This window comes from Phalacrocorax carbo, chromosome 1 (genome assembly GCF_963921805.1).
Source record: "Phalacrocorax carbo chromosome 1, bPhaCar2.1, whole genome shotgun sequence".
NCBI classification, from domain to species: domain Eukaryota; kingdom Metazoa; phylum Chordata; class Aves; order Suliformes; family Phalacrocoracidae; genus Phalacrocorax; species Phalacrocorax carbo.
In genome coordinates, this window is record NC_087513.1 from 11,507,806 (window position 1) to 11,520,761 (window position 12,956).

Below are 12,956 nucleotides of genomic sequence, written 5' to 3' on the forward strand. Positions count from 1 at the left end.
CTGAATATATCCCCAGACAGGAAATACTCTATGCATTGCATTGTTTCGGGATTTTCAGGGAGTTCCCTGTGGTTTAAGTGATTTGAAACACAGTTCCTCGCCTATTCCTGCCCTTCCCCTGACTCTGCAGATGAGAGTATTTCTGAACCAGCCAATATCATCTGCAAAAGGCTGGATCGCTTTCCCTGGCCTTTCCACATACCCATTCTCAACATGCTCTGTCCCTGCTGTTTTTGGAAAATAGATGAAAAAAATAGACTGAAGAAGACAACAATATCTAATATAAAGCATTGCATTTGTAGATGTTTGGAAGTGGATGATCGGTCTATTCTATGACATACAAGGCTTTCTTACTGTATCCAGTGTTATCCTTTCCTGCAGTTCTTTTCATTAACATCTCTAGTTTCCAGTACTTGCCATAAATATGGCAAAGCAGCAGAGCTTCAGAACTGAAGGTTCTCGTTTTATGCAAGGTCATTAACTGTGTAGTTCTACACCTGAGTCATGCCTTGAGCAGGGCTAAGTAGGAAGCAATCTGGGGTTTATCTTCAGAAACATTTCTTGCCCACATGGCTGTGAAAGGCCATCTGGGCTTCTGCTTTTGTGTTGTGACTTGAAGTCTTTCGGAGTAGTGCTGGTGTGAGAAAAGGTGGATTAAAGTTACTCTTGCAGCTCTTCTTTATGGTGTATATTGCAAATAACTTTTAATCCAGTGGGGAATCACATTGTGCAGACCTTAAAAACTTTTAAATGTGGCTTCAGCTGACCTTTTACAAAGTTGGGGTTTTTTTGTCTTTGTGTCTTTGTTTTTGTTTTTGTTTTTTTACTGACTCTTTTTTAGTTCTTTCCATGTCTAAAGTTGACCTGTTTCTTCTTTCCTTTTTATTTTTTTCCTTTTTTCTTTTCTTGTTTGCTTTGTTTTTTTTTTTCCTGGTTTGTTTTGTTGTGTTTGTTGGTTTTCCTTCTGATGTTCTTCTCTTCTTGGGCAGAATATCCTTCTAAAATTTCCCTCAGTCTCTGTGAATGCTATTCTTCTAACTTAGTGCATTGTTAGGATTTCACTATACTAGCATTTAAAAAAAAACATATAAATAGCTTTACATAGTGTTATGGCAGTTTACTCTAAATTATTATATAGTATTAAGTTTGCAGGGAAAGTCTACGGTGCATATGTAACCCAGAGGTCAGTGCATGGTTTTGTGTTAACTACTGCTTTTATCTACTTAGATACAGCTGGCGTTTAATTAGTGAAAAGCTGCATTATATTTATGTGAACATGAATTAGTGAGTGATGTTTGTATAGTGTTTTGAGCCCCATTACCATTAACTCAGAGAATCACAGAAAAAATTAGATTAGGAGGGCTTCTGGAGGTCATGTATTCCAACCTCCTCCTCAAAGCAGGTCTTTACTGTTACTGATGTTGTTATTGACACAGAAGACATTACAAATTACGAAGGAAGAGCAATAACCAATTAGTATGCTGCAAGATGTACGAAATCTGGACGTAACCAGTATGACTGAAGATAGGAATGTGCTGTGAAACCGGATCAGCTGATGGCTTAGCAAAGCAAGGCAAAGACAACTGCATCAAATGAAAAAATCAAATTAATTAAATGTTCACATTCAGTGGGTATTATAACTGATTCCCAATGAACCGTTAAGATAATTTAACAGTTCTTATTCTCCAGGGATATGATCTTTAATCAGATGTGGGGGTGGTAAAAGGTAGGCAGTGTAATTTATTCCAATAACATTAGAACAATCTCTAGTTTGAAATTTAATTGGATGATGTATGAAAAATCTAAATTATCCAGAGTACGTTTTGGTCTTGAAATTGTAGATGACCAAGTATTCTATGGGATTTTTGTAAATAACGGATATTTTAATTTTATTTCATTACATATGCGTGAGTACTCTAGTGGGATGTGACTACAGTAATTTGAAGGAGGTTATGAATTTTAAAGGATTTTTTTTTAATAATTCACTGGGTTTTTCTGAACTGCTCATAACATTTTAATCAGTTATAGTAAGGTGTGCTTTTATTCTAATATGACTATATATTCCTAGTGTTGGCTGATGACATTATCTTATCCAGTCAAGCCACTATCAAAGTCAGTGCTGGGGTAGGTACGTCTGTCTGATACATGATACCTTAAGGGCCGGCAGGAAAATCTGTCTTAGTGAACACCCTGGTCCAAAACTCCTGAGTTTTCATAGGCCATCACCCCATGTAGAAGAGAGCCAAGTTGGGAGGTTCAGATGGGGATACACATCATGACTCCTGGACTCCTGATGAGGATGTATGAGCCAGGAGAGCTATGGAGATGTTGCCTGTACCTTCAAGGATGGAAGGAATAGAATTAGCAAAGCTAAATTTCAGTTGGGGTTTGTATTGCCGAGGGGTGTAAAGAAACAAGAAGTGTTTCTTTAAGAATGTTGATATCAAAAGGAAATCTAAATAAACTTCTCAATGGGGAGGGGACCTTGTGGCTAAGGACATAATGAGGATAAGGTACTTGGTGCCTTCTTTGCCTCAGTCTGCCAAGTCTCTTAGCCTGACAGCAGAGCTATGGGACAGGAGCTATTTCCACAACAGCGGAAGATAGATGTAGGGACCACTGGAGCAAGTCAGACATACACAAGTCCATGGGATCAGATGGGATGGATCCAAGAGTGCTGGTGTCGTCATAAGGCAGCATCATCCTCGAAGCACTGTGGGGACTGGGAGAGTCTTAGGGGGTGGGGAGGAAGTGTCACACTTATCTTTAGGAAGATAAATATGTCTTATGTGCCTTATGTGCTTAGATATTTAAAATACATATTTCATTTTGCCTGACATTGCAGTTAAAGAGAAAATAGGAAAGGACACAAATGAATTTTTGCATACTGATGTTACTACAGCATACTTTATTCAGCTTTGCTGTGAAGATCAGCTGTAACCTGTAGTCATGAGAAAAGAACAAAACTTTCAGTTCTTTTCTGATTATTAAATAAGAAATCAGGCTTTCAACACATACTAAGTCCAACTCACTAAAATATTGTGACAGTTTTAGGAAAGACAAGCTGTTTGCATAGGTCTTCAAAATAAATTTCATTCATTGCTAATATGCTTAGGTGACTTCAAATTTTCAGCCCCTCATCCTGCCACTTGATCTAACCTCCTTAGCCTTACCTTCTTGAGACACTTACAGAGTAGAATCTCTTCTTTGCCTTTTCAAATCAGAGGCACATGTATTGTGGCTTCCTTGCTTTGGGCCCATGGTTGCAAGTAGGTGGTCTTCCTGAGCTCGGTGGAGATTAGTTGCAGAGCAGGCTGATTCAGGCAACTTATACTTTCAGTTTTCAAGTAAATATCAAGGAGGTGGAGGAGTGGTCTTGGCTTACAAGATGGAATAGCAAGTTCCAGTTAGTAAGTCCAGTAGGAATCTCAATTCTTATCTTCAGTTTAAAAGATTAAATCTGAACATGTGTCTACTCCACTTCCTGTGGAAAAACTATTAGTAAATTGATGTATTGGCATATTCTGTCCCATGTGGACCACTAGTCTACAATGGAATTCCTTCTTTAGTATTTGAGCAGCCATGTGCTGAATACCTTTTCTAGCTGGGTAATTGTGCATCATGTCATTGAAAACAGGCTGTCTCTGCCAGTTTCCTACCTGCAAAATTGATAGTTTTATTTAATTATTTATAAGGCATAGCTACAAAATGCAAGGATAAGTCCTGTGGATATGATTCAAAATAGAAAATGTATCAGTCCTTTTAGCATTTCTCTTCACATCATGGATGATAAAATGCTGGTATAATCATTAGAAATGAAAAATAATTGGTGTTATAATTTCCATTCGTTCATTTATTATAATATTTTTTTAGTTTATTGCCAAATGATATCTTGTATCTTGATAATGTTCCTTTTGGTCAGAAATTAAGAAAATAGTTGTATTATTTACAAGAAACTATAATTCCCTCAGTCGTGGTATTTAAGACACACTCATAGATGTAATGCCAGCTCTCTCAAACAGAAGTTGATTTCCAGAAGCTTGGACTTCTGTTTTGAAACTCTCTCCACCTGAAGAAATTAGGAAAACTCAGTCCTGTTCATCTGTTTCTCTAAAATGTAATTCACTGAAATGCTTCAAAAGCATCAGATTTTCATAGATTCATAGAATGTTTGGGGTTGGAAGAGATCTTTAAAGGCCATCTAGTCCAGCCCCCTGCAGTGAGCAGGGACATCTTCGACTAGATCAGGTTGTTCAGAGCCCCGTCCAGCCTGACCTTGAATGTTTCCAGGGATGGGGCATCTGCCACCTCTCCGGGCAACCTGTCCCAGTGTTTCACCACCCTCATCATAAAAAATTTCCTCTTTATATCTAGTCCAAACCTACCCTATATTAGTTTAAAACCATTACCCTTTGTCCTATCCAACAGGCCCTGCTAAAAAAGTCTGTCCCCACACTTCAAAGTCCTTACATCTGATAAATTAATTACATCAAGGATTCATTTATTTGCAAAACCAAGCTCATGATGCAGTGACTGCAGTAGGTTGGATACAAAGAAAAACAAAACACTATTATGTTTTGGATATATAATAATTTTGTGGGTATCTGAAAGCTCTAATCAGAAGCTGTGAACCATGGAGTTCAGATGAATGAATAAAGCAGGTTTTGAACTATCCATAAAAAAAGATATAGTTGTGTACACAGTAGACAGGGACAAGCCTGTAAGTAGATGTATGGTAATGAATATCAGGAAAAGATAGTCTGCATTCAGAAAAATGGCTTAAGAGGCAAATAAATGCTTTTTAACTAATTTGACTCTATATTTGATACATACTAAAGTTATTCAGTTGGCAGAATGCTGAAAATAAAATGACTGCTATAGAAGAAATCTGGATTTTTTAAAATAGAACTACTCAATCCAGTGTTCCATTTATTTTCTTACTGACATCCAGCAAACGACTGATACATTAGAAGCATACGGAAACACTAAAAGCTCTGAAATCAACTCATATATATTTTAAATAAATGGCCCTTGAGCATTACATACTGACAGTTGCAAATAGAAAACTGTTTCCCTACATCTGAAGCTACCCAGGCCCTATATATATTTATATATATATATAATCTTATGTTTATATATATGAATATGTATATAAATTCTTATGTTTAACGCCACTCTGTTGTCTAACAGATAAAGTAAGAACATTTAAGCTCTGAGCCAATTGCTTTCTTATTTTATTTATAACTCTTTTGGTCAAGTTTTGTCCCTGAGAGTAGACAGAAGGATGTCACTTTTCTTTAAAATCTTAGTGTAGCTGAATGATGTCCACAGACCCCCACTGACACACAAACAAAAATGAAGTAAACTCTTTGCAGTTCTGTCACAACCACCTAAATGCACTCAGCAGTTGTCCCACAGCTGGAAAATCACATCTATTGAAAAGGAAATTTAAAAAGTTATGAGAAGGCAATGCACTCATGACATTATCTAAAATGCTGTGAAAGTGCTATGGCTATTAGAAGTGCATTCTAGCTGCCTCTTCAAAATTAGCTTTCCTCGCTCTTATCCTTAGAAGAGCTGTTCCCATCCTTGTGCAGCCGTATTGCTGAGCCAGGTACTTCAGGTGACATCTCATTTTACTCTCCCCATCAGGCCCAGCTGTTGCTTTTTAATGGGGCCACAAGCAGTGTTGGAGGGGCTGTGTATGTAGTTCCTCTGGATTACTTTCCCCAGGGAGGAAAAAAATCCAACAAACCAGCAAAACTGATTTTGTGTAAAGAACTGAGTGTAGGAAAAAATCTATGCTTATTTTGTATATGGTAGCATTGGTTTGTGCAGAGTAGGTCTGGGAGTGGACTAGAAGAAGCATAGGCAGCATGACTCAATTGTTTAAAATTTTACATTTAGAAATTCCAACAGATACTCAGAAATCAAAACAGGGCAGAAACCCAGGTATAAAAATATAACACTTAGAAATCTGCAAGGAAAGATAGAAAGGAATTACAGGGCAAGAATTTTGATGTCCCTAAAACCATAACAATTCTAATTCCATCTCCACATTCATTCTCTAAAATGGCATTGATAGGGACAGCGAGGGTTTATGCAAAACACAGTCCCTAGATACTAGGGCAATGGAAAATACTAGCAACCAATTCCTTTCTGTTTTACATAAGTGTGAAAGCAGGCAGGTGCCACTGTTTTTTTGCTGGATATTGGTTCAGGAATTAAAAAAAAAAAAAAGTACCTTTTATTCTTTTGTCCTCATGTTAAATCAGTTCTGATGATTTGAACAACTTCCACCTTGTTCCTGAAAAGAGTCTGCCTTCAGAAAACAACTGAAGATTGCTTCCATTTGGTTGTGGTTTGTTGTGTGTTTCATTGATTGCATTTTTTTTAATGAAAAACAGTCTTCTGATCGTCAGTTTTCAACAGTTGCAAGATGCAAAAAAAAAAAATGTTTCATATTTGTCTAAAAAATATTTCTCATTTCTAGAGTAGCTGCAGCTACTCCAGCCCTGGTGACACCAGTGCTTTTTAACTAAGTGAAAATTTACTTTTAGAGATAGAAAATCCACTCATCTTCCTATGGCTATGATGATGAAAAGTAACTGAATGCTGTGGGAAAGATTTGGGATATGTTTGGCTGCAATGAAGTAGGCGGGTAAACTATGTCAGAGTCTCTTGAAATAACCTTGTTATTTTGGTTTAATGGTTGGTTGTTTTTCTATACACATCATTCAGTGATGCCTCTTGGCATAAACTTTCCAGTTACCTCATGTACATACATTAATTTATAATCACAAAGCCCTTAAGAGAGAAGTTGAATTGTTTCTGTTATTATTTGGCTTATGAAAATGAGAAAGTAACCTCCAGTTTGCTTTAGATCATGGAAAAAGTGATTTTGCCAAGATCGCAAAGGACACCTACAGGAGAACCCACTTTACCTGAATTTTATCTGCTGTATCAATTTCCTTTTATTCTGATGGTGAACAGTAGACATATGAAAAAATACTGTATTTATTAAAAAAAAGCGCCTTAAAATGGCACAAATGTGAACTGAAAAGAGAAATGGATTTTATCTGTCTCACAAGGGAGAGAGAAATTGGTCTGGAGATTCACTGCAGAGAAATGAGTGAGTTATTTTGCTGACTGTCAGTGGTAGGTAACAATGTAATTCAATAAGTGAAGGCCAGGTTTGAATAGATAGAAAATTAATCTTCAACCACTATCTCCTGTGGGATTTTCTCGTGCCAGTATTGATTGCGTTTCAGCTCCTGACTTGAGAGAGAAATTGCTTGGAGTTGGACTTTAATTATATTCACATGCTGGATTATTTTCCTTCAAAATATGTGTTTTCTACTCCCCTGAAAATAAAATTTAACTGAGTATTGAAACTGTACCAACCAATGCCACAATCTGTCAGGCTTTTGATAGAAATACCAGACCAAAATGACTAAAAACATTGAGCTTTTCCTTTTTAGTCTTTCCTTATCTTTTTCTTTTTTCTAATTTAGATGTAGGTTACTTGTAATTCATACATTTTGCAAATGAAAACTAGATAGTTTCTACTTTATAAAGGAGAACCCACTATAAAAATTGGATGTGTAAGGTCTGGCACAGCATTAGTCTTGCTGGTCAGGAGGTAGTGGCAATGAGTAATTGTGATATTAATTTGCCCCTAGTGCTTCTGATACTTGCCTGTTACATGCAGAACTAGCACGGACACCTTTAGGTTTAATAGCAAAATTAATCCTGTGTGAAGGAAACTACAGAACTTTTAAAGGATTTTGTCATCTGGTGTCTCTGGGTTTTGGGGGCATAGAGATGCATTGTTTCAATATCAGAGTTATACATCACAAAATACTCCCATGAAAAGTCAACAACTGGGATGCAAAACCTTCTAGGTTATTTCATGTAGTTCTGATAGATCCACTGCTTTCCATCAAGGCCACAGAGGTAGGTATAAAACACAGCTCAGCTGAAGTAGGTGAATCAATCAAATTGAGAAAAACATAGTTAAATTTTTAGATTCAGTTTTTGGTTTTGGTATCATGAAATATTGATAAGAAGAATAACAGATCCAGTCTTTATCACAGTCATTTCTGAGGGGGGCCTGGGTGTGTGCTGTTAGAAATGGCAGAAATAGACTTTGTGTTTGAAAGTTTAAGGCATTCAGGTGGATTGTTTAAACGCTTTCAGTTTCATCAAAGCTTAAATTTTGGCAGTAGACTTGAAGCTTCTTCCATAGCACATGAGTGATGGGAGAGGCTGAAAGCTAGTATCTATTACTTGGAATGAAATTGAAATACCAAGCAGAAGAAACATGATAATTCTATGTTTAGATGCTTCAGGAATTTCAGTCAAAAATCTAAATATACTGTAGCATGAAAACTTCTGTGCAGGACCTGCTAGGACAGACCTTCTGGCTTACCCCCTTTCTCTTTTACCAACCCCTCCCTCCCAAATATTTCTGTGGAAAATTAGTTGGAAGAAATGACACACACTCATTCTGGTGTTTTATTGTAATAATGTGGCTCGATGGTCCCCAGTTCTTTTCTGAAGTGTTCTGTGAAAGCATTGAGAGTTTGTAGTCATCGGTACTAATTTAAGAAATACGACTGTTAGGTTTTTTTAAAATCAAAAGTTTTTCAGGTAGGAGAGAAATTTTCTCCCCCGAACGATTGATTGTTGAGATTGCATTTGCAGAATTAGACAAACTCATTACTTTGAGCAGCATGAAGTGAAAAGATAACTTGTGAAAAGAACTACAGAATTTGCTTCACGTATAGCATTTCAGTTCGGGTGGGTGGTGGTGGGTGGTGGGGTGGAAATCCTGTGGGACAATGTAGAAGCAAATAACCTACAAAAACCTATGTAAAAATTGAGCCAAATTACGCTGACTGAAGCTATCGTAACGCTGTATCACTTTAAATCATAGAACGCATAAACTGTTACTGATCCTGCCTCCAGTTTGCACACTTCAAAGTAAGTTATAATGGTTTGTGGTGGGTTGACCTTGGCTGGCCACCAGGTGCCCACCAAGCCGCTCTATCACTCCCCCCCTCTATCACTCCCCCTCCCCAGAAGGACAGGGGGGAGAAAATGAGATGGCAAAAAACTTGTGGGTCAAGATAAAGGTAGTTTTATTAAATTTCATTAAGAAAAGCAAAGGCCATGCACAGAAGCCAAGGAAAACAAAAAGATGCATTTTCTACTTCCCATCAGCAGGTGATGTGCAGCCACCTCCTAGGAAGTACGGCCTCAGTACACGTAGCGGTTGCTGCAGATGACAAATGCGTTAATGACAAATGCCTCAATATCAAATGCCTTGCTACCCTCCTCCCTTTTCTTAGCTTTTATTGCTGAGCATAACGTCATACAGCGTGGAATACCTCTTTGGTCAGCTCGGGTCAGCTCTCCTGGCTGTGTCCCCTCTGCAGCTCTTGCCCACCCCCAGCCTACTGGCCTTTGGAGGAGGGGTTTGGAGAGACAGCCTTGATGCTGTGCCAGCATCACAAGTGGTGTGTTATCAACACCTTTCTAGCTATCAATAAAAAGCAGTGCACTAGAAGGACTGCTATTGAGAAAATAAACTCCATCCTAGCCAGACCCAGTACTTTCTGGTAGATTAGGAGAGTGGCATACTGGATCAAAACATTCCAGGCTGCATTGTACAAGTACTTCCAGCTTTTTCAATGCACATTCCAAAACTAAAACATTACTGTCTTAGAAGCATCTAAATGCAAAATATGGTATTCAGAAGTCCTCTGACAGCATCCATAGCAGCAGGTCGTTGTGTCCACTAGAACTGTTAATGAAAATAATACCACATGTGTGAAAGTAAAAGGCATCATTTTGTCTTTGGTGTTCCAAGGTGAATAATGTTTTTAGGTGATTTACAAATTTTATCAATTTAGATTATTTAATACCATGATATACCTGGACTTTACCAGATAATATATTTGATTAAAGAAAAAAGATCATCCCTTACTTTAAGTATTAGGAGTTATGCTTTCCTTTCTGCCTCATCCACCAGAGTGGGGTTAAGCTTTAAGTAACAAGCTTAACTTCTTAGCATAAGATATAGTAGCTATGCTGCATAAAAGTAGTGAAAATTAGTAGCCACTTTCTTTTCTTCCAGAAGTTTAATAGACTTGTATTGTGAGATTCATCTCACCTCATTCTAGACAGCTGTGTTGCAGACTTCTCCATCTAGGTGAATTGCTCTAGGGCTACCTTTATAGTCCATGGAAAGAAGGAGGCACTTCTAAGGCATAATTCATGTAGTGGGAAAATAGGTGTCTAATTGAAATGAGATGAATTGCACTCCAGAAATGCCCATTTCTCTTCATTGGCTATGAAGGCAGCCTGGGGTGATGAGCTAAGCACCGCTATGTTGTTGAAATCAGTGGATGTCACTGGTTAGATGAGTTTTGCCCTTTATGATTCCAAAGGAAACCACCTCCTTGAAACCCATCTGAGACTGCTGCTTGCTTGAGGCAACATATGAACCTATGCTTAGTATAACACTTGTCCGTAACCCTGTGATGAAGCAGATGAAGAAACATGCAATTTAACTAGATTACTTTGTGGATAAGTTAAAATTTAACTGTCTATACTTTGATAGGGGATAATACACATGGTGGTAGTATATAAAGAATAGCATCGGCACACACATGCCTCGCTGACCAGACAGATGCTTCTTTGTCAGCACTGTTTTTCAAGCATAACACATTTTCAGAAACTGATGACTTATAGTATTAAAAGTATCCTTATAATTACCTAAAATTGCCGACCTGAGTAATCATTTGGTATTACAGTTGATTCATTATTGATTTAAGAGGCAGTCTGCTCATGCCATGGGGCGTCCTGTTCCAGCCGCAGCTGAGCCAGGTGAAGACATTGCACCCTCCCCTTTCGTCTCCACTACCTCCTAGTTTCCACACTTCATGCAGTTTTTGTAGCTGAGTTAGAAAAAGCTTCTGCCTTTCAAAATTTTTAAAAACTATTCCAAATGACTGAGTGAATTGGAAGGAATCAAGAAGCTGGGGTGCAGACAGGTGAGAGAGGATGGGGACCCAAGACAGGCAGGCGGTGTCGAGCACCTGAGTGTTTGGAAACCTTTCCACCCAAGCAGCTGTAGCCAGGAGTGTACATGAGAGTTCATCAAGACTTGTTATTAAAATAAGCTAATTAACAAAACCTGTGTCAATCAGAAGTTCTAAGAAAGCTTAATTTCCTTCCTTTGCATGGATGTTCACCACATTTCTCAAAAATCTATTAATAAAATGTATATTAGTGGTATCATTTTAAGATTTGTGATTTACTATATAATCTACAGAAGTTAAAAATGAGATATACAGTATTTATATTTACAATGAGTACAAATTATTTCATATAATGACAGGTAAAGTATTTGCTTTGCATTATGGGTATAAAAATTCCATGCACTTATGAAATTCAGGTGTATAAGGTGTTAGGTTCTCACTTCTCTTTTGCAGCTCTTCGTTTCACTGGGTTGCATTGGGTACTTCATAATTCAAAACAGAGTATACACAAATATTTCTGGACCTGGAGGAAATAAGTGTGTTCATACACAGACTGTTAGCTAAGAAAGTCAGGCTATGAGTCTGCTACGTAAAAAGAGGCAAATGTGAGTGGAAATGTTTTTAGCATACTTTGTAATATTTTGCCCTTTACATGTCTTTCTCTAAAAAGCCTGAAAAGAATGACACTGAATCTGGCAGCCAGAGAATCAGACCAGTATTTGAAGAAGATCCTGTTTTCCGACGGCAAACATCTTACCAACATGCAGCAGTCCACATTCCAACAGATATTTATGAAGGCTGTAAGTAGAATGTGAACAAAGTGATTTTATTTTAATATTAAGCTTATTATACATGACCCATTCTTAAAAACAATTTCACCTCCATGTTTAGTACAGATTTGCTGATATTGTCTTTTTTTCTTCTTGCAATTGTACTTAAGATATGTGCTCTGTTAGGCGTACGATTCACCTTATGAATTAGTAGGAGCCATAGTTAAAGACATCCATTAGGATTGGATCTGAGTTTCAGAAATGGAACTGCAGGTGAAACAAAAATCCTACATATTCTAATTTTCTTATCCATTCTTTCTTTACACTATGTTCTAATTTAATACAAGCAATTCTTGACAGCTCTTTACATGGTTTTGGCCTCAGGCAGAGATGAATGCTGAAAACATTTTTGAGGTTCCCCAAACCATGTACAGTTCAGGCAAATAACATTCTGCGCAAGACAGTAGTACCTATTTTGCATGCAGTGCAGTTCCAGAATTGCAGTAACAGGCTTTAGCAGAGAATTTGAATAAATTCTTTCTAAACTATGTGGAAAATAATATATATGCATATACTGCTGAGGATTCTTTAATTGTATTTCAAAATTAAGTATTTAAGTTCTCTTTCAAGATGAAAATGACTTCAATTTTCTGCACTCATCATCAAGAAAAAATAATTGTCCAATAAAAAGATATTTCAGCATTCAAAATGGCTGCTTATTTTTAAAAAGAAGGAAGAAAGATTAAATAAGATCCATATTTTTAAGTGTTTTGTTTGGTTTTTTTAAAATTTAATTTTATTTTTTATTTAGAGTCTTAATTTCAAGTATGCAGTCTTTCTCGCTTCAAAATCTCATCAAGTGGAAAGAGACCCTAATGTGACCTGAGCTCTTTAAAATTCATGGCCACGGTTGCATGTGGCTTATATAAATGACACAGGGATGAAAATGGAAATGTCAGTATGATGGGGGAAAGAATCATAGTAGCTCGTATTCTTATGTGGTGTGCTTGACTGACAGACCTAGAGGATTACTCTGAGATTTTGGCTTTAATAAGTGGTAAAGTGCACCTTAATTGCAGGATTACAGGGAAGAAGCAGCCCATTTCCTTTGCTTTTGTTTGAAAAGTATTGACACTTC

General features: G+C 37.3%; 1 protein-coding gene across 5 annotated transcripts in view; it reads left to right on the top strand.

Moving 5' to 3' along the window:
• CACNA2D1 (calcium voltage-gated channel auxiliary subunit alpha2delta 1) overlaps positions 1–12,956 on the top strand; it is a 422,362-nt gene that overhangs the window by 234,529 nt on the left and 174,877 nt on the right. For all 5 annotated transcript variants that reach the window (XM_064443928.1, XM_064443935.1, XM_064443902.1 and 2 more), the window contains exon 6: positions 11,719–11,848. In XM_064443928.1, the coding sequence (XP_064299998.1) occupies positions 11,719–11,848 (130 nt within the window). The remainder of the gene's footprint in view (positions 1–11,718; positions 11,849–12,956) is intronic.